Source organism: Pongo abelii, chromosome 4, assembly GCF_028885655.2.
Source record: "Pongo abelii isolate AG06213 chromosome 4, NHGRI_mPonAbe1-v2.0_pri, whole genome shotgun sequence".
Lineage (NCBI taxonomy): Eukaryota > Metazoa > Chordata > Mammalia > Primates > Hominidae > Pongo > Pongo abelii.
The window spans coordinates 172259293-172287145 of NC_071989.2; the positions used below are offsets into that span (position 1 = coordinate 172259293).

At 38.2% G+C, this 27853-nt stretch overlaps 2 protein-coding genes across 3 annotated transcripts; one reads left to right on the top strand and one right to left on the bottom strand.

Moving 5' to 3' along the window:
- The first annotated feature begins 5405 nt into the window (after window positions 1-5405).
- Window positions 5406-12816, top strand: CCNG1 (cyclin G1). 2 transcript variants are annotated; one of them, XM_054555115.1, is made up of 8 exons: window positions 5406-5640; window positions 7087-7350; window positions 8895-9148; window positions 9715-9793; window positions 9872-9970; window positions 10198-10322; window positions 10372-10392; window positions 11488-12816. In XM_054555115.1, exons 2-8 carry the CDS (start codon window positions 7087-7089, stop codon window positions 11552-11554), a joined length of 909 nt encoding a protein of 302 aa, XP_054411090.1. In that variant the 5' UTR covers window positions 5406-5640; the 3' UTR covers window positions 11555-12816.
- NUDCD2 (NudC domain containing 2) lies at window positions 12349-27839 on the bottom strand. The gene is made up of 4 exons (XM_002816161.6): window positions 27320-27839; window positions 25014-25062; window positions 24381-24532; window positions 12349-21448 (listed from the first exon to the last, which is right to left on the bottom strand). The coding sequence occupies exons 1-4, from the start codon at window positions 27506-27508 to the stop codon at window positions 21365-21367; spliced, it is 474 nt and encodes a 157-aa protein (XP_002816207.1). The 5' UTR covers window positions 27509-27839; the 3' UTR covers window positions 12349-21364.
- Between the last annotated feature and the right edge of the window lie 14 nt (window positions 27840-27853).

Sequence of the window (27853 nt, forward strand, 5' to 3'; positions counted from 1 at the left end):
ATTTATCATCTTCAACTCTCCTGAACCGATCTATTTCCATGACTCAAATCACCCCCTATTTCTGATGAGTCCCAAAGATACCTGCAGCAACAAATATTTCTCTAGCTGCCTTTTCAACACCTCCCCCTGGAAGTCCCTCAGACATCTTGAACTTAAAGTTTTCCTCCAGCAAACCTGGTCTTTTTTCTGTATTCTCTGATAAATACATGAATAGAACCCCAATTCAAACTTTCGCTAAAGTTCAGTGCAACCTTCTGTTTGTTCCTAGGTTAAGGCAATGACCTTTAAACTGTTCTTCCTGCCTCCAGTCTTGGCCCATCTCTCCAGTCTTCACCCTGATGCCAAGTGGTCATCCCAAATCACATACCCAATTGTGGTGTTCTTTTTAAATTCCGTGGTTGTTTCCCCAAAGTCTGCAAAGTCCAACATTTCAAGAATGGTATACATGGTATACATGGCCCCTCAACATGAGCAACTGCTTCTCTCTCTAGTTTCACTGCTAAACCACCTCCCTCCACAGCCTCTGTATTTTAGCCAGAGTAATCTCTATTTCATTTGCAGAAATCAGTTTATTCTCTCTTTCTATTGTACCTTTGCACGTACTGTTGATTTTGTCTGCAATGCCCTTTGCACCAGCCTCTTCACTTGGCTAAATCCCTAAAAAACTCAGATCAGGAGTCACAGTATCTTGGAAGACTTCTACAAATATCCCTTCCCTTCACTCCTTCCCTGATCCCCCTGATTTTGTTTAAGTCTTCTTGTGTGTTCCCCTGATACCCTATGCGTGGCTCTGTCATAGCACTTATTTTTATGGTTAGTCATCCATTTCCCTGGAAAGTTTTTTATTTGTTTTGCTTTGTTTTGTTTGATTTGAAGACAAACTGTAATGTGGAATACATTACCCTAACTTGGGTGTTTTTCCTCCACACTCACCCACCAACCCTTGGAATGCCAAGGGAGGGCTCCTCACTGCCCTCTACCAGCCAGAGAACCTGACAGCCACGGAGAGGCTCTGACCCTACCAACAGTAGAGGCAGTGAAAAACAACCTTGGGATGTGCTAATTATTAGAAAACTGAGGTTTGGGGAGAGGAAAGAGAAAAGAGTTGGCAAAATCAGAGAGGGGGATAAAAGAGTTAAAAGGCTAGAAAGATAAGGAAAGTAGTAACCTGAAACAAGGAAGGCCTTAAGTCCAATTATCAACTCCGCCAAAACGTTTTGTTTACATGGGGGGGTGTGTGTGTGTGTTTGCTTTTGTGGGAGGAAGGTTAGCAACCTAGGCAGAAACCTGGATAAGAAAGGAAATTGTTCTCCCCTTCCCATTCCTTCTCCTTCCAAAGCAGGAGACAACAGAGACACCTGCAGTGCTGGCTTCTGACTGGAGGACAATGACCCAGTGGATCCTTCTGACCTGATACATTCACAGAGAACAGTAGCCAACACATCCTGTGGCTCAAAAGCTGTAGCAGCATTTTTTATCTGGGATTACAAAATACGATAGTCTGGCACTTACAAAGCTCTCAAGAAATACTTGTTGATGGACAAACAAAGTAAACAGTCAACATGGGCAAAATGTTGATTATTGAAGCTGGGTAATGAGTCTGAAATGTTCTAAAATAGAAACTTTTTTAAAAACTGCAGAAAAATCCAAATTCAAGTTTTATGTAAAGTATATTTAGTAAATAGTAAACAGTTACTAAACATGAGATATATAAAATATCCTACATTTCTGAAGAGAATAAAAATATCAGAGTTGTCAAAGGCAGGTGTGTTTAAGTTCAGCACGATGACCTGGCACATGGGAAATATATAATAAATGCAAACCCTACATAGTATGTTTTTGGCTGGTCTCGGCTTTGAGCTTTGTACTCAACAGAGTCTAAAGCCATTAGAGAACAGAGGATCCCCCTCTAATGTGACCCAGTGTCTTTATATAGCAGTGGTTACTTGACGAGTCAAAAATTTAGTTTTTCATGAAATATATAGTAAAACCTCAATTAATTGGAAGGGGTTACTTCATCTGAGTATAGAAGTGGTAGTTAGAACCTCTGAGTAGAAGGATATTTATGGAATTGTTAATCTATGTTTTTTATGTATTCTTCTCTCTCTCTCTCTCCTCCCAACCATACTTAATTTCACTGGTGTCCCATGAACTAATAAAGAATCAAAAAAGCCACTGCCAAGCAAGTTATCTTCAAATGAGTAAGATAGACTAGATGCACTAGAGAACAGCTAGAGAAGTGGAGGAGGCTGTAATGCATAGTTACAGGAAGGATCAGAAAGCAGAAGGGAACTCAGCTGAGATCTTTTTGACCCGCACTTCCTTGGCCCTTATCATAGCTGGACAAGGCTACACACAAAAGTACCAGATATTTATCAGGGAGCCTGAAAAGAGGGTAAGGTGATTGGACATTGTGTGCAGGAGGGAAGGCACAGACTCCCACATCTCCAAGATGGAAACAAACAAAGAGCCAACTGGAAATTTCCCTGTGAGTCGGGGCAGTATTTGACACACCACCACTGTTTTATACCTGCTTGTTATAATCTTTGTTGTTGAAAGGCACGTCTACAGCCTACCATGTGGAGAATATGATTAAATCTTCCCGTTACTGCCTGGATTCTTGCCCAGCCTCAAGGCCATTATTCTGACCATTAGTTCTTGTTGTACTTAACTGTTAATGGAGAAGAAAGTATGAGGATAGGAATTGAATACATCATTGAGCCTAGAATATACCCCCGGAAGTCAGTCATTTAACAAATTTTTAACGGGAATTCATGATTAAATCCACACTTCTTTAAAAATAAAATCATAGTTAATGAAGGGCTCATTATCTTTATTTTACAAGACTGGACAATTGAGTATTACATTTCCACATTTTGCTAATTAGGTCTTTTCTATTATTTAAATGATGGTCTATATTCTAACATTTTGAAATGAAAATGGCAGAGGGGCTTAAGGGAGGAAGAAAAGTAAAGAATATCAATTTGACTTGATTTATATTTAATTAATGTCTCTCCAGTACTACTGAAATATTTTTATGTGAGAGATTTTAATAAAAAGTAAAAATATTCTAATGTAAGAGAAAATATTTTATTATATAAACAATGATATATTACCTAAAAGCCCTCGAGTGAAAATTTCAAGTATAAAAATGTATAGAAATTAACACATGCAATTTAGATATTTTTATCTGTGTTAAATAAACAATTCTAATACTCTGATTATCCTTCTAGGCTGAAAACAGAGGACTAGTCTGATAACAGAGAAAACACATCAAAGTGTGTTTAAGCAAGATATTTAAAAAGAAATAGTAATTTAATACTAAGGGCTATCATTTATCAAGAAATCTACTGTGATCTGGGAATAGTGACTACCTCTTTATGCACTTTCTATTATTTAATCCTCTTCATAACCCCATGAATAATGTATTTTTTACTTCTTATTGTTGAGAAAAGAAAATGTGATTAAATAACTTGCTGAAAGTCACATAACAAGTTATGAGCTATTCCTGGATATGAATATAAGTTTATTTTATTCTAAAGTCTGTGTGTTTATATTGCCCACAGGTTACATGTTCTACAAGGATGGGTACCAGTCTAATTTGTTCTCCACTGGCCTATGCTATGTGTTCAATAAATATTAGTTAATTTATTCATGCTTTTGATTGCTATAAAGAATTTTTTTTTTTTAGACCAAGTCTTGCTCTGTTGCCCAGGCTGGAGTGCAGTGGCACCATCTCGGCTCACTGCAACCTCTGCCTCCCAGGTTCAAGCGAGTCTCCTGCTTCAGCCTCCCGAGTAGCTGGGATTACAGGCACGTGCCACCATGCCCGGCTAACTTTTGTATTTTCATTAGAGACGGGGTTTCACCATGTTGGCCAGGTTGGTCTCAAACTCCTGACCTCAGGTAATCCACCCGCCTCGGCCTCCCAAAGTGCTGGGATTATAGGTGTGGGCCACCGTGCCCAGCCTGCCATAAAGATTTTATGATTTTTTAGCCATTTTTTTAAAATTGTGCATATACATTCCTAATTTTAGGAATTAGGAATAATAGGAACTAAAAGCCAAAAGGAGAAACTACATTTATAAACTCACACATTACAGCAAAAAGTATTTTTAAATAAAATCACTTGTTAAAGGTTATAAATTGCCAATTTATATTCACTAGGTAAGCTTTTATTTTCAAAACGAACAAAGGCCTCTTCCCCATTTGAGCCCCAGTTTCTTAAACTGACCTGATTATGTGGCTAAGGTATTATTGTGAGGTATTGATGTTTTCTCTTGTTTTTCCTTCCCCTTCCTCCCCGCCCCTTCTCTCCCTTTCCAGAGTTTTGTTCTGTGGCATTGCCTTGGGTAAGTACACGGCAGGGCAAATAGCAGAGTGACAGCAAATCTTCCAGATTTTCACTTTTGCAAAGTAAAAGAGACTGAACTGGGGCCATGAGAACAGAGACATCCAACTACTATGTAATTCATAAGAGTTTAGAACTGACTCCTTGTGCACCCTTTTTCAGGCCCTTTTACTAATGGACTTTTCTCACTTGTGATGATCTGGGAGAGTGAGAGGAGAGTCTAAGAAGAGTTCAGGCTAATTATTTTCCCACTAATCTGGCATAGGAGAGGCTCATGGAGATTAAATTCATTATGGTTAAATAAAAAGAGTAATACTGCTTTACACTCGGGTCTGTAGACTGAGATTCGCACTCACCACAATTATTCCTGTTAACAGTCTGCCACATACCTTTCATTTTAAGCAACTGAAAAACTGTACCAACTTTTCTCTTTAAATTTGCTTTAAAAGCAAATTCAGAAAATTGGTAGAGGGTCAAGAAATTACACAGTCCAACTCCATTATTTGATAAATTGTATAAAAAGCAAACTAAGGCAAGAATCAACTGACTTCCAAAGTTCACGAAGAGAGCACTCTGGAAGTTGATAAACCACCACACCATATAAATTCCACCACCTCTTTATTTGTAATTAAAAATCAAAGGTTGACTTTTTTTTTTAACTACTCACTGTATTTTCTGAAAGATGGGGCAGAACCACTGTAGAACTCCTAAACCCCACAGAACAAACAGTACATTCTGGAATGATACGCTGGCCAATCCGGCTGACAGCCGATTGACCTGACCCAGGCAAGTGTTGGTGCACAGAGTATTCAGTTCGGCCCCCTACTGAATGAAGACACTTTGTTAAATTCTCCAATGAGAGACGCTTAGAGGTAGGGGCGTGGAAGGGGGCCGGGGAATTTGACGCCAGATAACGGGAAGTGTGAGCCGATTGGCCGGGCTTCTCACTCCACGGCCCAGCCGTTTACGGATCGCGGAGGCCATCCATCAAAAGAATTACACCAATCAGCGGCGAAAATGCCCCCTTCTCGCGAGAAAGCCCCGCCCTCCAATATATTCCTCGGCAGGGCAGGCGCGGTCTCTTCGGCTCCGAGCTGACCCTGATCAGGGCCGAGTCGTCTCGGCGGCGCTGCCGAGACCTCCACCCAGGACAATCCCCCTCCCCGGGCCTCTCTCCTCTTGCCTACGAGTCCCCTCTCCTCATAGGCCTCTCGGATCTGATATCGTGGGGTGAGGTGAGCAGGCCCGGGGAGGGTGGTTACCGCTGAGGAGCTGCAGTCGCTGTCAAGGTGAGTGGGACTGCGCGGGAGTTGACCGCCAGGTGCAGGTGGGGAGCGGGGTTGGGGGCGCAGGGCGAGGAGTAGGTCTGGCCCGCGCCCTTTTCCCCACTAAACTCTACCGCTGCTGTGAGCACAAGCCCAGGCTAGTCCGAGGCTGGAGGGGCGGAGCCGGATCCGGCCTCCTGAGGTGCCTTAGTGTCTGCCGGCCGAGTCCCAGGGACTAGCCTGGGGAGGAAGAATGGAACCCCTGCAGTTAGAGGTTCCTCACATGACCAGCTCTGAAGACCTCCTGCCTTCCTGTCTTTAGGTTGATGTGGGAGGGACCTTCCATGTATCCAGGGCTTAGCTTGTGCCCGGGACATGGTTGTGTTATGCACACTTAAATCAATGGAATTCCCAGGTTCATCTTTCAGACTAGGTTAGCAACAACCCACCCCCACCCCCGCCCCAATACGTGCTCCTAATGTCACCTTTTAAGTTTCCTAACAACAATAAAAGTTAACTAATATTGAGTATTGTGTGCCAAGCCCTGTGCTATACTCTTTAAGTGGTGAATCATCTTGTTCAGTCTTCACATTCAGCGACAGATATTGTTACCCTCATTTTATAAATCTAGAAAGAAGCTCAAGCTCATTATTATTCAGTGTTTTTTAAGCGTCTACTGTATGTGCTAAGCTCTTTACGTGATTTCATTTTAGCCCACACCAATCTGTGAGGTAGGTCATAAACCTTATCCCTACTTTATAAATGAGGAACTAAGTACAATTAAGTAACTTGAACAGTTCATTTCGTTAATATGTGGCAGAATACTTAACTACCATCTGCTTTTCACTTTCGGTATCCTGTCTTACGGTGTTTATTCGTGGTTATCTATTGACAATGAATAACTTGAACAAGGATTTCTTGAAGATTTGCATTTTATTTTTCTAAAAAGCATGGTTCCGGCCGGGCGCGGTGGCTCACGCCTGTAATCCCAGCACTTTGGAAGGCCCAGGCGGGCAGATCACAAGGCCAGGAGATCGAGACCATCCTGGCCCAACATGGTGAAACCCCGTCTCTACTAAAAATACAAAAATTAGCTGGGCGTGGTGGCGCATGCCTGTAATCCCAGCTACTCGGGAGGCTGAGGCAGGAGAATCGCTTGAACCAGGGAGTCGGAGGTTGCAGTGAGCCAAGATCGTGCCACCGCACTCCAGCCTGGCAACAGAGTGAGACTCCGCCTCAAAAAAAAAAAAGAAAAGCATGGTTCCTTCCCTCTAGGAACTCAATTTAGGATGTGACCAACTTGTAGAAGGGAAATAAATAACAGATGGCACTTTGCAATGACTTAGATGCACTAGCCGCATTGGGGGATGGGAGGCTTATAAATCATTTCTTGGCCCAGTGCAAAGATGGCCAAGGAAAGCAGGAAGAACTACTCTTACACTCCCTTCTGGTCTTTTTTTCTATATATAGATGATAGAGGTACTGACAACAACTGACTCCCAGAAACTGCTACACCAGCTGAATGCCCTGTTGGAACAGGAGTCTAGATGTCAGCCAAAGGTCTGTGGTTTGAGACTAATTGAGTCTGCACACGATAATGGCCTCAGAATGACTGCAAGACTAAGGGACTTTGAAGTGAAAGATCTTCTTAGTCTAACTCAGTTCTTTGGCTTCGACACAGAGACGTTTTCTCTAGCTGTGAATTTACTGGACAGATTCCTGTCTAAAATGAAGGTATGTTTGAAGGTAATTTTGCTCAGTGTGTTTTGGAGATGGAATTGTTACCTTTTGGCTGGTATTCATAAACTTGACCTTTTTTTTTTCAGCACGTTGCCAAAACATTAATTTTGTCAACTACAGCATTAATATTTTTTATCATAATTAAGAGTAGTACATCAGGTATTAAATTCTGAAATGAAAAATAGTCTAATATCAAGTAACTAATTGCAGTTTCCTAGTAAGAAAATTGGCTGTTTTAAAAAACCCTTCTTGATAGGTTGGATTTGTCCATTTATTTACTATTTTTAGATATAAACAAATTTATTAGTGGCAGAAATTTATTAGAGGCTACATTGTGGCTAAGAATTAAGATATATTTGTTAATCACTACCCATATATAAAATTGTAAATGTTTTAGCCTTAGACCTAGTCAAGACTTGCTTATGCTTGGCATTTCCAGCTTCAGTGTACAATGCAGTAGGGAGAAGAGTGTGTCTGAAGGAGGAGCAACTATTTTCCTATACTAGATAAACAAGACTATGTCACTTTCAGAGCTTAACTGTTACAAATGCATCTGCCTTTCCTGTACACCCATGGTCACTGGAGGAAAATAAGAAGATGTGACAACTGGAAGGAAACTCATATTTTAGTCCTCGGTATCTAACACAGTGCATCATAAAAAAGGACTTCAATATTTATTGAAGATTCAAGAAATTTGCTTCAACAGACTAATTAAGCTCTTTAGACATTTCACGTGTAGTCATTACCTTTGAATCTGTAAATGTTGCACAAATGAATAATATACAGCTGTCCCTCAGGTATAATTCAGTCTTATGTGAGAATAAGATGGTTGCTCTTATGTACAAGTCATAATAAGAAAAATAACTACATTATGCCTTTAAAGAGGCATAAGTGTACTGCTGAAGAGGTTACAAGAAGAGAGAGCACAGAGATATTAATACTGGTAAAAGCTTACTTTCATGTGAGCTGGAAGTAAACAACTGGACAAAGTTTTGACCGTGCCTCATACAGCAGACATTCAGAAAATTAAACGATAAAGATTACTAGTGGATAGAACTCTTACAGGCAGAGTAAACAGTATATGCCATAGTATTTTAAAACTGTTTTATATGTGTTCCCACAAAGACAAGAGCCTGGAAAAAATACAACATCCTGGAAAGAAATGGCTTATTTTGTAAATAAGCCATAAAGTATTTCAGTCCTCATATATCTTTGACTAGTTAACTTATTTGATCAAACTAGAACAATGTTTACTTATAGTTCTACAGTGATTAATAAAAACACAATTTTTCTATGCTGAGCCAAACATTATACTGAAACTCAGTCCAGTTACTCAAAAACTGGTTCTAAGTGGGGTCCACAGTGTTGACAGGCTATAGTTTAGGTATGAGTGGATTGTGTTAAGTCCTTCACAGCTGAGAAATAAACCTCAAATATATATTTTCAAAATGTTGGGTCTGAGTTCTAGATTATCCTTTATGGTTTAATTGAAATAAGGTAGAGTCATGGGCTTACTGGTTTTGTTTTTGATTTTTTAGGTACAGCCCAAGCACCTTGGGTGTGTTGGACTGAGCTGCTTCTATTTGGCTGTAAAATCAATAGAAGAGGAAAGGAATGTCCCATTGGCAACTGACTTGATCCGAATAAGTCAATATAGGTTTACGGTTTCAGACTTGATGAGAATGGAAAAGATTGTATTGGAGAAGGTGTGTTGGAAAGTCAAAGCTACTACTGCCTTTCAATTTCTGCAGCTGTATTATTCACTCCTTCAAGAGAACTTGCCGCTTGAAAGGTAAGTGACCTTTGTTTTGAACAAGAGAGATTTGGAAATCAGAAATCAGAATGGTATTGTATGGATATTGCATAAAATCAGTATCCTCATAGAATTCTAATAAAAATAAGTAAAATGACATCTGTGGCTCCTTGAACTTTAATGTCCATCATAAGTGAGAAAATGTTCCATTGTCAATAGCTTCATTAAAGCTAATTCTTGGGATTAAAGTACATTTTGACTTTATAGAACCTAGCAGGAAAGCATCTAACACAAATTTATGGAAAAAAAGGACCTTCAGTACATGTTGAAATATTTATTAAAACTAAAAGAAAATCTTGATATTTGTGGCATAGTACTATTCATTTTAATTTTTTGGCCCAAATCATCTAAAACTCCCATATGGTGCCTTTAGAAGTTAGTATCTCTGATGGAAGGGGAATTCCTTTCAATAGTTCACTTGCTATGATAAATGTGCATAAGCTTTACTTTAAAAATTGACTTCAATGTTTTTCTAAAAACATCTTTTGACTAGATGTAGTATTACCTAATAAAAGTAATACCATTTTGTTTTTTTCTTTTTAAAGGAGAAATAACATTAATTTTGAAAGACTAGAAGCTCAACTTAAGGCATGTCATTGCAGGATCATATTTTCTAAAGCAAAGGTAAATATTTTATAAAGATTACACCTATTTATATGATGTTTTTATATTTGGCATTTACTTTAAATTTATCTCTTTTAGCCTTCTGTGTTGGCATTGTCTATCATTGCATTAGAGATCCAAGCACAGAAGTGTGTAGAGTTAACAGAAGGAATAGAATGTCTTCAGAAACTTTCCAAGGTATGTCGAGGACATAGCCTAAATCCTATTAACAGCTGTAAAAGAAACTAAACCCCTTCTATCTCCTGAAGTAAAATGAGATGTCATATGTTTCTTTGAAACTTAAGTAGCTATCCTCAAATGTTTTTAATGAACAAAGACACATGTTCATAGGATTGCATTTATTAATGTAGTTAAATAAGGTGGGACTTACTTTGAGTAATAACTTTTTTAAAATTTATGTACAGATAAATGGCAGAGATTTGACCTTCTGGCAAGAGCTTGTATCCAAGTGTTTAACTGAATATTCATCAAATAAGTGTTCCAAACCAAATGTTCAGAAGTTGAAATGGATTGTTTCTGGGCGTACTGCACGGCAATTGAAGCATAGCTACTACAGAATAACTCACCTTCCAACAATTCCTGAAATGGTCCCTTAACTGGTAAATTTGGTCCTTTATTATTCTCCAGATAGAGAACATTTTCCAATGCCATAATTTTCAACTAAAGAAGAGTAATTATCTTCAAAATAAACAAAATGGAGTTGGAATAGTAAAGGGGGAGATGACATCACTGATCTAGTCAGCTAATATTTGAAGGCCTTTACTATATACAAGGTACAACATCTTAGGAGTAAGGAATTATCCAACCTCTGACACATATGTTAGCCATTTCATTAAATTTTCAGCTTAGAGAACAGCATCCTCCTTGTAGCACTAAAATCATGCTTTTTTTTAATTGCACATGATCTTGCTGTATGTATCTGACTCATTTAAAATTATGTAAGCTGAGCAGGACAACAGCACCAGAAGTCCGAACCAAGTATGAACTAATTTGAAACTGTTAGCTTATAAGCAAAATCAATATGAACTTGGATATTGTACTTAAAAGAAAAAAAGTAGGCCGGGCGCAGTGGCTCACGCCTGTAATTCCAGCACTTTGGGAGGCCAAGGCGGGCAGATCACGAGGTCAGGAGACCGAGACCATCCTGGCTAACACGATGAAACCCCATCTCTACTAAAAAACACAAAAAAAGTTAGCCAGGCGCGGTGGCGGGCGCCTGTAGTCCCAGCTACTTGGGAGGCTGAGGCAGGAGAATGGCGGGAACCTGGGAGGCGGAGTTTGCAGTGAGCCGAGATCGTGCCACTGCATTCCAGCCTGGGCGACAGAGCAAGACTCCACCACAAAAAAAAAAAGAAAAAAAGTAGGATATGATAGATGGTCTCTACATTGGGTATCTGGAAACTGCCAGAGTGTGTCAACACTATAGTAACCTATCATTGCTATAGCAGCTGGACTACTGAAAAGTAGTTATATGCATAAAAAATGTAAACTTGCTTTCTGCGTATGTGATATACATTCTTGCCATCTAAATTTCCTAACTCAGTGATGATTTATTCTACTCAAAACTAAATGTTAACATTTAATACATCTACATATGATTATGAATATTAGATATGAACATTTCAATTTTCTTAGTATTTAGGCAGACTGGCTTCTATTAAGTTGGATTTTGTTTGTTTTCTTTATTTAAATAGGATTATTACAGCACCAAAAAACTTCTCTGAAGCCTTTCTCTACAACCTTGTTCTATGGATTCCATAATGTTACAATGGATTTAAACTATGAAGCCTCAAAACATCATGAGATAAGCATGATGGTCTCAGACTTGGGAAAACTGCCTAATATTATGCTGTAGTGGAATTATGTTTAGATTTGAATTCATCTGTGAAGCATTCAAATCAAAGCTAAAAGCCTAAATGTGAAATGCTAATGACAAGCCTGAGAAGGTAAACTGTGAATCTTCATTTCTTTCATTGATCTAACTTTAGATATTGGATCAATATATTTAGGTGGTATTAAAAATGCTATTGGAGGAGTCACACTAATACTATCAACTATCAGTCTTCCCACAGCTTCAATCACTCATTATTCTAATCCTACTCCTACTTAAATACTAAATTTTAAGTTATGAGGTTTACGTCAAAAGCAACATTTCACAAATGTACTTTTAAGGCACAATAAGGGTTAACATTCTAGGCAGTATAAACACACCCCATAATGCAAGTAATAGGTAATCTAGAGATGTGGACTTTATTGCTATATGGGAATTACATTTAAATTTGAGGGCATTTTATATAAAGAAAAATACAGACCTATAAAGTTTGGCATATTCATTAAGTTATCTTTTAATATTTTTTTCTAGAAAACAGGTGACATTTGTATCTACGATAAAAATTTTTATACAGAACCTACTGCCTCAAACTGAATCCCATCAAGAAAACTAGTTTCTATTGTATTAGTAACTCAAAATAAATTATCACTTCGAAAACTTGCTTTCCCACACTAAGGTAAGTTCAGGCTAGATTCAACACTCCAGAAGTTTTTTTACTAAAGACTGTTTTTAAGTTAGAAGTGATGGCAATTTTCCACTGATGCCCTTACTGTGCCAAAACAAAAATCTTAAGAAAAGCAAGTAGACGCCTTCATAACTGAATGAAGCTGCTGAGGTAGTGTTTAGGATCCTCCATGTCAGTTAGTGAATGTAAGAAGTACAGTGTTAAAGTGTTGTAAACAGTTACTCAGTGCAATGTATAGCCTGAGTCTATCCATGATGGCTGTAACCAATTTGACATCACGTTACGGATCAATACACAATGAAAAACCAAAGAACCACAGTATATCTTATTCTTAACTTTTGTAAACCATGTTTTATGGGTAACTTTTTAGTTTTCCCAAAAGGCTGATAAATTTCAATATTTTGAATACATCATTGTTAATTTTGAGTTGGCAGAGGTAAACTAACCAACTACCATTATGTTTTAGTACTAAGGGATATACCTTTCAATAAAGTTAATGAAATTCAATCCTTTGCTGGGTGGTTTTTTCCTCCTCTGACTTAATTAACTCTTTTAGCAATGTGGTAACATAACATTATAAAAAGCTATCTCTACTCAGTATATTTAAATTTAGTACTAAAGTTAGATGCATAGTACCAGAAACAATAAAATCCCTATTAATAGTATGACTATTAGCTGACACTTTACTTTTTGTTTTTTCTGAGACAGGGTCACTCTTATCACCCAGGCTGGAGTGCAGTGGCGCGATCTCGGCTCATTGCAGCCTTGGCAGCCCAGGCTCAAGCAATCCTCCCACCTTAGCTTCCGAAATAGCTAGGATTATAGGCACATGCCACCACACCCAGCTAATTTTTTTTTTGTAAAGACAGTGTTGTCACTGTGTTGCCCAGGCTGATCTCAGACTCTTGGGCTCAAGTGATCTGCCCACCTCGTTCTCCCAAAGTGCTGAGATTACAGGCATAAGCCACCATGCCTGTAGACATAGAATGATGACAAATAATTGTTTAACGTGCATTAAAAGTTGGTGTTTATGCATTATTAATCCCTTTTATCACTTAGATTCATCACTGCTATGGATGCTATCCTTAATACATATTTACTCTTAGTTTCAGCCCACTTGAAGTTTTGTGCCAGCCTTCTTACCTAATTAAACAGCACTTCAGCAGTGTGGTTGCTAATGCCAGGTAACCACCATGTGTTATGTTAGCCTGCTTGGATCAATTGTAATTATTACTGGAATTGAAGCAATTAATATGATTTTGAACTGTTCATGTTCAAACTAACATCCTGTAAAGTAGACACTGCAAGGAGTTACTGATGAAAGAAAAGTTGTTCATAAAAGAAGCCTCCTTTTATAATTGACTTGCCTTAGACTTATTTAATAATTTTTCATAGTATTTTTTAAAAAGGTATCTGAACCTTGTACATATTTACAATTATGAGACATCCTATCTAAAAATATATATTTTCGATTTAACATTTGTGGCTGGCAGTGATGATTTTTACTGTCTGGTACTATGAATCATCTCATTAAAATCCTCTCAACTGAATGACATTATCCCAATTTGCAAATGAAAGAGAGACAGAGAACCTAATGATTTGCCCCTGGTCTATACTTGATACTTGGAGGTAGGATTCAAAGCCAGGCAGTTCTGACTCCAGAGGCTGTGCTCTTAACCACTCTATACATTACCTCTCAAAATAGAAGATTAATCGGACTCAAGTGAAATTGCTTGTATAATTTTTAATCAAAACTATATTCTGGCCACATTAACTTCTGTGCTGTCATCATGATCATAGAATAATAACAACACTCAATTTATTTCTTTATACTAATAGAATAACTTTGATAAAATGTCATTATTTATTAAACCTATTTTTCAGAAACCAAAAAACAGTAAACATGAGTCAAGATGAATTAAAAGATAAGCCAGTTTTTAAGGCCAAGCGCAGTGGCTCACACCTGTAATCCCAGCACTTTGGGAGGCCGAGGTGGATGGATCACTTGAGGCCAGGAGTTTGAGACCAGCATGGCCAACATGGTGAAACCCCATCTCTACTAAAAATACAAATATCAGCTGGGTGTGGTGGCGCATGCCTGTAGTCCCAGTTACTCCAGAGGCTGAGGCAGGAGAATTGCTTGAACCTGTGAGGCAGTGAGACAAGATCACACCACTGCTCTCCAACCTGGGCAACAGAGTGAGGCTCTTGTCTCAAAAAATAAGTAAAAAAGCCATTTTTATATTCATCAAAGTAGAGTTAGGAACAACCAAAATTGCCAAGGATAATTAGGGACATTACATAATGATAAAATTCACCAAGACAGTGCTAAAAGTGTAAGCACTTATTATCAGATCTTAAAAATACATGAAGAGACCAGGTGCAGAGGCTCATTCATTACTGTATTTCCAATACTTTGGGAAGCCAAGGTGGGAGGATTGCTTGAGGCCAAGAGTTCAAGACCAGCCTGCTCAACATAGGGAGACCCTATCTCTACAAAAAATTAAAAATTAGTTAGGCATAGTGATGTACATCTGTAGTCCTAGGTACTGAGGAGCCTGAGGTGGAAACACTGTCTGAGCCCAGGAGTTTGAGGCTGCAGTGAAGCATGACAGAGTCACTATGCTCCAGCCTGAGTGACAGGGTAAGACTCAAAAAAAAAAAAAAAAAAATGAAGCAAAAAGTGGTAGCATTAAAAGGAGGACTGGACAAATCTTCATTTACAGTTGGAAACTTAAACATTCCTCTCTCAGTAGTCCATAGAATAGAAAATTAGCAAAGATGTAGAAAAATGGAATAATACTAATAACCAGTTAGATTTAATTGACATAAAACCCTTCTACCTAAAACAGCAGAATAAGCATTCTTTTCAAGTACACATGGAACACTCACCAAGATAAACCACATCATGGGTCTTAAACCTTAACAAATTTAAAAGATGAAATAATATAAAGTATGTTTTTTGACCATAATCTAGAAATCAGTAACAGCAAGAAAATCTCCAAACACTTGAAAATTAAACAACACATTTCTAAATAATTCATGATTCTACAGGGAAGTCTTAAAAAATATTTTAAAACAAATGAAAATATCACCATGCTTGGAATGCAGCCATGCTGGTGCTGCAATTTATAACAATCGACTGCTTTTTACTAAACAAGAAAAAGTTCTCAAATTAATACTCTAAGCTCCCACTTTAAGAAAGCAGGAAAATCTAACTGGGTGTGGTGGCACACCACTATAGTCCCAGCCACTCAGAAGGCTGAGGTAGGAGGATCATGACCCCACGAGTTTGAGGCTGCAGTGAGCTATGATCATAACACTACTCCAGTCTGGGTGATGAAGTGAGACCTGTCTACAAAAAAAAGTAGCCCAAACTAAACCTAAAGCAAGCAGAAAGAAGAAAAAAAGAGGCAGAAAATAAATGCAATTGTAAACAAATAGAAAACAATCAAAACAAAAAACTAATTTTTGAAAAGAGCAGTAAAATTGATAAACCTCTGGCAAGATTGACAAAAAAAGAGAAGCTGCCAATCTTAGGAATCAAAGAAAAGATAACAGTATAGATCCTCAGAACAACACAAAGAAAATACCATGCACAACTCTATGCACACAGGATTAGATGAAATGAACCAATTCCTTGAAAGGCATACAGTACCAAAACTTAACTAAAATAAACCTCAATAAATTATCTATTTTTAAAAATTGAACCATTGTTTAAAACCTTAACTAGCAAATTCATAAAACATTTAAAGATATAACAAATTCTACAAATCTCTTCCAGAAACAATAATCACTTTGCAATTCATTTTACAAGACCAGAATTAACATGATACTATACCAAGATAAAGATTATACAAGGAAAAAACAAACAAAAACAATTGCACAATATCCAAAATGAACACAGACATAAAAATCCTCAAAAAATAAAAATCTAGATACATAAGCTGAATAATGTACCATGACCAAGTTTGGGGTTGGGAGGAAATATAAGCTGTTTCAAAATTCTGGAATCAATCAATAAAATCCATGATTTTAACAGTCTAAAGAAAAAAAATGACCAAACTGATACAGAAAGAGCACAGAAAATTCAACATCCACTCATGAAACTCTGCTAACAACAAATTAATAGATGGGAACTTGCTCAACATGACAAAGGGAATTTAAGAAAAGCCTACAGCTTGCATACATAATGGTCAAAAACAATGCTTTCAAAATCCTAAGATCCAGAACAAGACTGAGATGGCCACTTTCTCCACGTTATTGTTCTGGCCACTGCAATCAAGCAAGAAAAATCAAAGGCCCATAGACTAAAAAGAATAAAGTAAAACTGTTCCTATTCGTAGTTTATGTAGAAAACGTAATGAGTTAACAACAAAATAACTCCCAAAACTAATGAAGTTTAGCAAGGTCACAGGATACAAGGTCAACAAACAAAAATCAAACACATTTGTACATACTAGCAATGCGCAATTGGAAACCCATGTTTCAAAAATAATACAATAGTTCCCCCAAAACGAACACTGTGGAATATATGCTGAAAAATGACATAAAATGCTGATAACTGAAATCAAAGAGGTCCTAAATAGATACCTCATGTTCATGGATTGGAAGACACAAAATTGCATTCAAAACCCCAGTAGGATTTTTTGTAGATACAGAGTAGCTAATTCTAAAATTCATATGGAAGGCAAAGAAACTAAATTAGCCAAAACAATTTTGAAAAAGAATAAAGTTGAAGGAATCATGCTGCCCAGTTTTAAGACTTACTATAAAGCTATGATATCAAGGCAATCTGGTATTTATGAAAGGATAAACACATAGATCAATGGAATAAAGTCCAAAACCAGACTCACATAAATAGCAATTGATTTCTGACAAAGGTGAAAAGACAACTCAATGGGGAATGGACGGTTTTTCAACAGATGATTTTAAAACAACTGAACATCCATATGCTAAAAAACAAACCTACCTAAATTTCACAGCTGATACAAAAATTAACCTAAAATGGATCACGGATCTAAGAAGTAAATTTATAAAATTTTTAGAAGAAAAAAATCCATAGGCCGGGCACGGTGGCTGATGCCTGTAATCCCAGCACTTTGGAGGCTGAGGCGGGCAGATCCCTTGAGGTCAGGAGTTCAAGACCAGCTAGCCTATATGGTGAAATCCCATCTCTACTAAAAATATTAAAAAAAAAAAAAAAATGGGCTGAGAGTGGTAGTGCACACCTGTAGTCCCAGCTACTTTGGAGGCTGAAGCACAAGAATCACTTGAACCCAGCAGGCAGAAGTTGCAGTGGAGATTGTGCCACTGCACTCCAGCCTGGGTGACAGAGTGAGAATCTGAGTCAAAAAAAAAAAAAAAAAAAGAAAAAAGAAAACTTCCTCATGACCTGGGGTTAAGGTTCCTAGACATGACACCAAAAACATGATCCACCAATGGCATGATGGATAAGACTTCATCAAAATTAAGTCTGTGCTTCAAAAGACACTATCAACAAAGTAAAAGGAGAATAGGAGAAATTACAAATCATATACCTGGGTAAGGGACTTATACCCAGAATATATAAAGACTCTTACTACCCAATAAGACAACTAAAAAAACGGGTAAAGAATCTGAATAAACACTGCTTTAAGGAAGATACACAAATAGCCAATAAGCACAAGAAAGAATGCTCAACACAGTCATCAGAGAATAGCAAACCAAAACTAGATAGAGATCCCATTTCATATCCACTAGAATGACTAAAATCAAAATGTCAGGTAAACAAGTATTGGCAAGGATGCAGAGAAATTGGAACCTGCATACACTGCTGGTGGTAAAGTAAAAAGATGTAGCTGCTTTGGGAAACAATGACAGCTCCTCAAATGATTAACATAGTTATCATATAACCTAAAAATTCTACTCCTAGGTAAGAAATGAAAACACATATGCACATAAAGACTTGTACACGTTTATAGCAGCTCTAGTCAGGACAGCCAAAGGGTGGAAATACCCAAAATGTCCAACTTACAAATGTATAAACAAAGTGATACAGCCATACAATGAAGTATTATTCAGACATACTAATGAATGTGCTGATACATGCTAGAATACAGATGAACCCCTTAAGACATGTTAAGTGAAAGAAGCCAGTAACCAAAGACCACGTATTATGATTCCATGTACATGAAATGTCCAGAATAAGGAAATCTATGAAATGAAAAGAGGTAGTATGGATGGCGGGAGATGACCGGAGAAGGATAAAAGCTAAACTATACAAGGTTTCTATCTGAGATGATGAAAACATTCTAAAATTGATTATTGGAATGGTTGCATTTATCTGTGTATATACTAAAAGCTACTGAATTACACACTGTAAATGGGTGAAATGTATGTTGTTACAATAAAGCGTTTTTCTTAATTATATATGATCCCATTTATAACATGCTTGAAGACAAAAATATGGAGACAGGGATTAGATCAGTGGTTTCCAAGGTTTAGGGGCTGGGAGTAGGGTGTGACTACAAAGAGAGCACAAGAGTTTTTACAGTGATTGAACTCTTCAATACTCTGTGGAGGTGTTTACACACATCTATACTTAAAATTCACCAAACTATACACCAAAAAAGTTAATTTTACTTTACTCAAAATAAAAAATTTTGTTAAATGTCAAAGAGAATAAAATTAAAACAGCCTCTTCCCCCAACAATTCATTCCTAAAATGAGCAAGATAGGAATCACAGGGTGAATGGACTGCCATGGCCTGGAGTGAGGTATTAGGGTCCAGGCAGGGTGAGGAGGACATTCCTGCTCAGCATGGGATGCGAAGCCTAAGCAGGGTGAGGAAGACATTCATGTGGGGAGATGACCTACAATAGAGAATCAGGCCAGGCGAAATCGCTCACGCCTGTAATCCCGGCAATTTGGGAGGCCCAGGCGGGCGGATCACCTGATGTCCGCAGTTTGAGACCAGCCTGACCGACATGGAGAAACCCCGTCACTACTAAAAATTAAAAATTAGCCAGGTGTGGCAGCGCATGCCTGTAATCCCAGCTACTCAGGAGGCTGAGGCAGGAGAATCGCTTGAACCCAGGAGGCGGAGGTTGCAGTAAGCGAGATTGCGCGACTGCACTCCAGTCTGGGCAACAAGAGCAAAACTCCATCTCAAAAAAAAAAAAAAAAAAAAAAAACACACCCCACAAATAATCAAATAGGAATCAGGTTTCTCACTGGTATTGAAAAGGGTTATAAATACGCAGAAGGAAAAAATGAAAATGAAGCCCATGGGATTAGAATTTATATGTGAATTCATGGCTTTCAATATACATAGATGCAGAAATATAGATGTAAAGACATGCATTATATATACACACCAACAGCAATTGCACACTAGCACAGATCTTGGCTTTTAAATATTACCCACTAAAGAGAACCCAGGCTCTACGGAAAAATGGCTGATTCTTGGGTTAGGTCAAGGACAGCATGAGAAGCCTGGTTTATCTTATGCCAGAGAGTAACAAATTGAATAATGATGGGAACATGTCAGAAGGACACAGAGGCCACCCAGAATGGACTTCTACCAGCCAAATGTACAATAATTTTAAGCATCAATGTACTGATAATAGGTTTTTTAACCCGCTGAATAAAATAGAAAAAAATGAGTTTATATAGAGATACAATAAATTTAAAGTCTGATGAGAAACAAGGTAGTATTTTGCAACTATCTTCTCAAAAAATAATTGTAAAAATAACTACAGTGGAGAAGTCTGGCAGACACTACCTTAATCAGTCATGTAAGAAACACCGTCAGAAATGAGACAAACTGAAGTTATTAAACCATGACAGGATGCACTGCCAAAGATCAATAACCTCAATCTAATCATGAAGTAACAGACACAACTCAAAATAAGGGATGTTCTACAAAAGTAGCCCATAATTGTCAAAAGTACTAAGTTGTAAAAGGAAACAAATGAGAATTTGTTCCAGAATGAAGTAAACTAAAGACAGCTGACATCGAAATGAAAGGCATGATTCTGACTGGATCCTCTTGCTATATGGACATTATTGGGACAATCGGTTCAATGTGAATGAAGTGAAGACCTGAGGATTAGAGGGTAGTAATGTGTCAACGTAAATTTCCTGATTCTAATGGTTGCATTGTACTCATGTAAGATAATTTGAAGCACACAGTAATCAGTAATGAGGAATCATGTCTTCAACTAAATTACAAATGGTTCAGAAAGAAAAAAATTATCTGTAACTTTTCTATGCATGAGATTTAAAATTTTTTCAAGAGTTAAAAAGGGCAAAAAAAAAGGACATAAATAGGATATTGAATAAAATGTCTATAGACAATTCCTACCTATATGCCTAAATCACTTACGATCAAAATGATGCCACTGATATACAATTAGTGACCTTACTTCGCTTTCTGCCACAAAGGACTCACCTAATTACCATGATCACACTTCTCTTTTGTGTTAATCTACTTCTATGGTTAGGCTTTTAACTATTTTTAAACTTCTTGACATAAAGTAATCCCTCAAGTAATAATATTCTAATTAAGAAATTTTCATTAACTCTTAATTTACTTAAAATACATTTATGGACTTTTCCCTTTATTAAAATTGTTTTCAGCACTATAATTTTGTATGAATCGTTAGACAAAGGGGTATACAATTCCTATTTAGAAAACTTTATTGAATATCATACTTATCAAAAGAAAAAGTTAATTTTCCCCAAAGGTACCCTTCATTTCACATGATCTATACTCTAATGTTCTTTTGTATTAAAAATATGGTTAAATATGGAATTAGTAAAATGCAGCATATAAAACTTCATGCTGAGCAAAAACAAGTCCAAAACAACTTTACCATATATCCATAGAATAGTTCCCACAGTACATTTCCTATGTAAATTATGTTTGAATGCAATTTTTAGAACCATTTTAAAATACATTTTGCAATCTGTTAACTGTAGGCATCCACATGTTTCTTCCATTACATAATCTGTTTATCTGATTAAGTTGGCAATATCTGCTAGGATCCACAGAATGCAGGAAAAAAAGCAGTTATTTCTCAAGGTTTGAGAAATCTGGTCCACCTTTAGTGTAGTTTCCTGAGATTTCTGCTCCACTGAAGTCAAAACCAGGATTCTAAAAGATATAAAAATATATATAATGAAATAAAACTTAAAAGGAAAAATACAAGTACAAACTGGCAATTGATAAAAAAGGATATATAAATGACTAATAAATACATGAAAATATAACAGACTTCACTGTTATCACCAAATTAATATTTAAAATTATGAGGCATTTTTCAACTCTCCCAGTTACAAATATTTAGACATCATATGTATACTACAATGTTGGCAAGTGTATGGGGAAACATATACTTCAATAAAAGTCTGTAGTCAGATTTAATAGCTAGCATTTTTATTTATTATTTATTATTATTTTTTTCTGAGACGCAGTTTCACTCTTGTTGCCCAGGCGGGAGTGCAATGGTGCGACCTCAGCTCACCATAATCTCTGCCTCCCAGGTTCAAGCGATTCTCCTGCCTCAGCCTCCCGAGTAGCTGGGATTACAGGCATGCACTACTACGCCCGGCTAATTTTGTATTTTTAGTAGACACGGGGTTTCTCCATGTTGGTCAGGCTCGTCCTGAACTCCCAACCTCAGGTGATCCGCCTGCCTCAGCCTCCCAAAGTGCTGGGATTACAGGCATGAGCCATGGAGCCCAGCCTATAGGTAGCATTTTTTGAGAGCTTTCCATATGCCACACAAATTTCTAAGACCTATACATATATAAGATATTTAACCCTCACAACAATCCTGTGAAGTACTATGTCAGGCCTTAGTCTTTTTTGGTGGGCTACTTCATTTATCCAACAAACATTTGTTGAGCTCCTACTGTTTGGGAGACCATTAGAGGTATGTAGAATTTCAGAGCGAAAAAAAACAAAAATCCTTGCTCTAGTGGAACTTAACATTCTAGCAGGAGGAGACAAACCATAAATCAACCAGTACAGGGGCTGGCAGACTTTTTAAAGAACTAGGTAGTAAATATGTTAGGCTTTGCAGTCCACATAGTCTCTGTCACAAATACTCAACTGTCTGAAAGACAATATACAAACAAATGAGCATATATGTATTCTAGAAAAGCTATAAACAGGTAGTGGGCCAAATTTGGCCCAAGGGCTGTAGTTTGCCAATCCCTGACCTAGTGTTAAAAGTTGGTAAGTGACACAGAAGAAAAAAAAAAACACAGGATAAGGGAAATAAAATTATATGTAAATGGGATGATCAAAGTATGCTTCATTAAGCAATGATATGAAAACATAAAAGTTAGCCAAACTGTGGGAGAAGAGCATTGCAGTCAGAAGGATAGCAAAAGGATGGGCTGACATGTTCTTTAAGGAACAGCAAACAGGCCAGTATGGCAAAAGCAGAATCACTAAGAGGGATAGCGGTAAGGGAGGAGGAAATCAGGGAGATAATGGAATAACTGATCAGATAGGGCCCTTTAAGAGATAGAGAAATGACTTGCAGAGTTCTGAGAAGTGGCATGATGTGACTTGGATTTTAAAAGAACTGCTCTAACTGGCCGAGCGTGGTGGTTCACGCCTGTAATCCCAGCACTTTGGGAGGCCGAGGCGGGCGGATCACAAGGTCAAGAGATGGAGACCATCCTGGCCAACACGGTGAAACCCCACCTCTACTAAAAATACAAAAAAATTAGCCGTGCGTGGTGACGGGAGCCTACAGTCCCAGCTACTGGGGAGGCTGAGGCAGGAGACTGGACCTGGGAGGTGGAGCTTGCAGTGAGCAGAGATCGCACCACGGCACTCCAGCTGGGCAACAGTGAGACTCCGTCTCAGAAGAAAAAAAAAAAAAAAAAAAAGAACTGCTCTAACTGCTATTTTGAGAAGACTATGGCAAGAGTAAAAGTGAGAAGACCAATTAGAACGTTATTAGAGTAATCCAGGCAAGACATTAGAGGTGGTCCAGATCAGAATGGTGGTAGAGTTGGTGGTGAGAAGTGGCCAAATTCTAAATATATTTGGAAGGTAGCATCAGTAAGATTTCCTAATACATTGGATAGGGTATGAGAAAGATATAAGAATCAAAGATGAGTCCCAATTTTTTTTTGACCAGAACTACTAGTTTTTATCAACTGAGATGAGAAGGCTACATGTAAAAACAAATATGGAAGGATGTTAGGATGTTCAACTTGGACATGTTGAGCTTAATATACGTTAGATAGCCAGGTGGAGATGTTGAATAGGCAACCAGGTATGCAGGTCCTAAATTCAGAAAAAAATTCTAGGCTAGAGATATACATCTGGAAATCATTATCATAAAGACATACATTATCAAGTGCTGCAATCTAGTAATTCCTCTCCTAGATATTTATCTTAAAGATATCTTAGAACACCTGAGTAGTTTCACAGAGATGAAAGCACAGCTTTGTTTAAAATAGAGAAAAATGAAGAAATCTAAATCATATCAAAGGCAAACAGCTAAATAATGATGACACATCCAAACTACAGAATCCTCTGAAGCAGTTAAAAAGAATGAGTTTTATACCTATGTATTAGTAGGCAAAGAGACCCACAGCATATTATTAAATAAAAAAGCAACAAGAAGAACAATACACACAGTGTGATCCTCCATTTATGCTAAAAAACAAAACAAAACAAGCAATAGCCAACATATGAGATGAAAATGAGATAGATGCATGGAATGGGGAGAATGGTGGTGAAGGGGCCTTTCACTTTTTACACTAGGTAAGTCTATATTGATTCAACTATAGTAAGAGTTTATTCTTGCATTACTGATGTACATAAAAGTAAGCTTAAACTCACAAATCACAGCAATACAAATAAATTCCTCTCAAGAAAATCTTTCAAAAAATCAAATCCACACAAGAAAGGCCATTTTTCTAACAATTCACTTTAAAAATTCTTCTAGAAAATGTTTGTAACTTTTCATAATGACATTTGAGTTTTAATTTCAAATAATATTTATTTGATGATTTTTATATATTTAATTACACATACTCATACACTTCATCTGACTTACTTCTTTTTGGAATCTCTCTAATGTAAGCTTTCTCTGCATTTGGTCTTGCACCCAAGGATCCGCTGCATATTCAGATTCTAGTAGAGAAGTCCAACAATTTGCTGCATCTCTCTTTGTCTTTGTAAGAACAATACGAACCATTTTTCTATCCTCTAAAACACACACACACACACACAAATAAATTAGAGTTCTTCATCAAGTTGGTTTTTTTTTTTTTTTTTTTGAGACAGTATCACTCTCACCCAGGCCGGAGTGCAGCGGCGCGATCTCAGCTTACTGCAACCTCCTCCACCCCGGGTTCAAGTGATTCTCCTGCCTCAGCCTCCCAACCAGCTGGGAATACAGGCATGCGCCACCATGCCTGGCTAACTTTTGTATTTTTAGTAGAAACAGGGTTTTGCCATGTTGGCTGGGGTGGTTTCAAGAAGTTCTTCATTAAATTTTATATTTCCAAAAACAACTAACTAATCTTTTCTCCTCCCACTAGGTAACTTTGACATACAACGGTTTTCAACACATTTCTATTGCTTTATCTTTCAAAGCTGCAAAGACAAAAAAGACCTAATACAAAAGGGGAAAAGATATCAAGACAAAATTAATTTTAATTTGATGAATTATAGTAATTACCCTTACCCAAAGTCCATGTTCCCTCATCAGCTATTGTAGAATCAAAGAGTTTGCCCTGAAAAATAAACATATAAGGTGCTAAAAATACAGAATTTAAGTTTTATAAAGTTTTCACGATTAAGATTTACCTACTTTCCTACCTAATCCACATCTTATACCACCACTTCACCATGACATTTATAGGTGCACAACCCTAAATTTTCTCCCAGCAGGTAAAATGGAAACTAGTTTACACTGCAAGGGATATTTACTATGGCAAAGAACACAGAGCTCTCTAAAGAAAGATCAAGGCTCCTTAATTTTTAGAAGATACAGTAATACTGACCACTGGCCAAATGTGAAATTAATATCTGAAATGCTTTAATTCTATCAATTTAACCACAAGAAGGGATCTCCTGCTAAAACTAAAAAATGTTGTCTTTTTTTTTTGAGACAGAGTTTCGCTCTGTCGCCCAGGCTGAGTGCAGTGGCATGATCTGGCTCACTGCAACCTCCACCTCCAGGGTTCAAGCGATTCTCCTGCCTCAACCTCCCGAGTAGCTAGGACTACAGGCGCCCGCCAGCCACCACGCCCGGCTAATTTTTGTATTTTTAGTAGAGATGGGGTTTCCCCGTGTTAGCCAGGCTGGTCTCGAACTCCTGACCTTGTGATCCGCCCGCCTGGGCCTTCCAAAGTGCCAGGATTACAGGCATGAGCTACCGCACCCGGCAAAATGTTGTTTTTAAAGTAAACTTTTAAAAACGTTTTAATCTTTTTGTTGGGCAATTGGCATTAAAAAAACTTTAAAGTATGTATTCCAGATTTGATAGATTAGTTGTGACTGTTCACAAACTCATGTTTTTTAAAAAAATAAACAAAATATAAATTTAAAAGAGACTGCACCAGGCCCAGTGGCTCAGACCTGTAATCCCAGGACTTTGGAGGCCAATGTGGATTGCTTGACCCCATGGGTTCGAGGCTGCTGTGAGCTACAATCTCACCCCTGCACTCCAGCATGGGAGACAGGGACCCTGTCTCAATAATTTTTTTTTTTTTTTTTAAAAAGAGAATGCCTAAGCTCAAATCCATTTTAATTTGTTGCCAAATTTAAGTTATAGAAAGTGAAATTAAATGTCACTAGGAAAAGCCCACATTTTAAAATATGTCCAAATTAGTGGAAAAAAAAAATCCCACTGGCCTATATGTACATCAGAAATCCCAAATTCAGCAGTTACTGCTAAATTCCGAAAGTTACTGGATTTACTTAAGTAAATTTAAATCGTAATCTAAAACCATTGTTGAGGAAACTATGGATTGTACAATTCAGAAAAGTAACTGCGATCCAAGCTGACATAAATTAATGTCTTTCACACGAATCTTGAGGCACTCAAAGCACCTCCATATACTGTAATATATATGATAGCTAATATAATAGCTAACATATAGTATGAACTTATTACATACCAGTGAATACTCCAAGCTCTTCATACACATGAATACCATGTTATGCTCAAAACAATCCTATGAGAAGGGTACTATAAACCTTATCTTGTGGATAAGGAAGGTACAGAGACACTGAACAATCTCTCGCCCAAGTTTACAAAACTAGGAAACAAGTAGTCTCCCTTCACCATATTACACTGGCATCAAACATCTTGGGCATCTAAACTGAGAACAAAATCTAATTTCAACCTGTTAATTTAACTATACACTTAACAAAGAAAAAGGGGGTCCATATCCAAGGAGTATTGGTGAAAAGAAATAAAAGGGGTACTACTTATTTTATGCACACACCTCTTCACCACCTGTTTGACCACTCCACAAACATGCAGGATTTTCAAGCTTTTAGATGAGAAAACTAATCACCTGACATCATCTCTAAATTCTCTGCCCGTTATTCTATCCCTATTTTCTTTGTTGTCCTTTCCTATATTATCTATTTATGAATTACGCCTCCGTACAGGAGCTTAACCTCTCCACTGCAGGTACGTTATCTGTTGTCTTCCTGCCTGTCTTCAGTGCACGGAAGAAATATTTGTTCCTTTAGCAACCTAGTTAATCTGTTCCCAGCTGAAGCCCCTCAGAGAAGCAGAAGCAGCAGTCTGACTTAGTTTGAAAACTAAACAGGAAAATGGGCTCCTCAAATTTCCACAACTCAGCACCTGCCCTGAGGAGGCGGGGGCTCTGACCAGACCCAAACCTGGTCAATGTTATCCTCTTTCTCTTTCTGCCAGCCACAGGAGCCGTCGGGACACCCAATAGTCGTTCAGGGAAACGGGGCTGGGGGCGGCTGGGAAGAGGAAACTGAACACAAGCCCCGAGCTGCCGCTACCTTGAGGATCTCGCGGCCGCCCACCGACAGCGCCACATGCCGGCTCTGGAGGCCGCACTGGATATCCTGGGCGCGCGTGCCTGGCGGCACCTGAACTTCAATGAACACCTCCTCCAAGGTCTGGTACCACTGGCCCCACGGGGTCCCGCACGGTACCACCCCACTCCGCTCCTCAAACGGGGCCGACATAGTCCAATCCCTCCCGGCCGCAGCCGCACCAGGCGGAGACGAGCGCACGCGCGGAAGCCCACGCTTGGGCTACGCCTCGGCCCCTCCGCTCGGGTCACTGCGCATGCGCAGGAACGCAAGCTGGCGTCTTCGCGTGCGTGTTCGTTTTTCCCTTTGAATGGCCATTTACGGCACCGGCAGGACCCGGATGAAAGAATTGAAATCCAGAAAAGTTCACATGCAACGAACAATGGGACAGAATTGGAACCACTGAAGCCGGAACTCACTACACCGTCACCTAAGTGACGCCAAAATGCACTTTCTAACGTCTCCGGAGTGAAGTGCGCTTGCGCAAACGCTAGGTTA

Bases quoted from the DNA above. Each gene is read 5' to 3' on its own strand.
- CCNG1 (XM_054555115.1), top strand. From the start codon at position 7,087: ATGATAGAGGTACTGACAACAACTGACTCCCAGAAACTGCTACACCAG. The intron at 9,794-9,871 runs GTAAATATTTTA...TATCTCTTTTAG, and splicing joins TCATATTTTCTAAAGCAAAG to CCTTCTGTGTTGGCATTGTC. The intron at 10,323-10,371 runs ACGGCAATTGAA...CTTCCAACAATT, and splicing joins ATTGTTTCTGGGCGTACTGC to CCTGAAATGGTCCCTTAACT.
- NUDCD2 (XM_002816161.6), bottom strand. From the start codon at position 27,508: ATGTCGGCCCCGTTTGAGGAGCGGAGTGGGGTGGTACCGTGCGGGACC. The intron at 25,063-27,319 runs GTAGCGGCAGCT...TTTATTTTTCAG, and splicing joins GCGGCCGCGAGATCCTCAAG to GGCAAACTCTTTGATTCTAC. The intron at 24,533-25,013 runs GTAAGGGTAATT...TGTGTGTTTTAG, and splicing joins TGAGGGAACATGGACTTTGG to AGGATAGAAAAATGGTTCGT.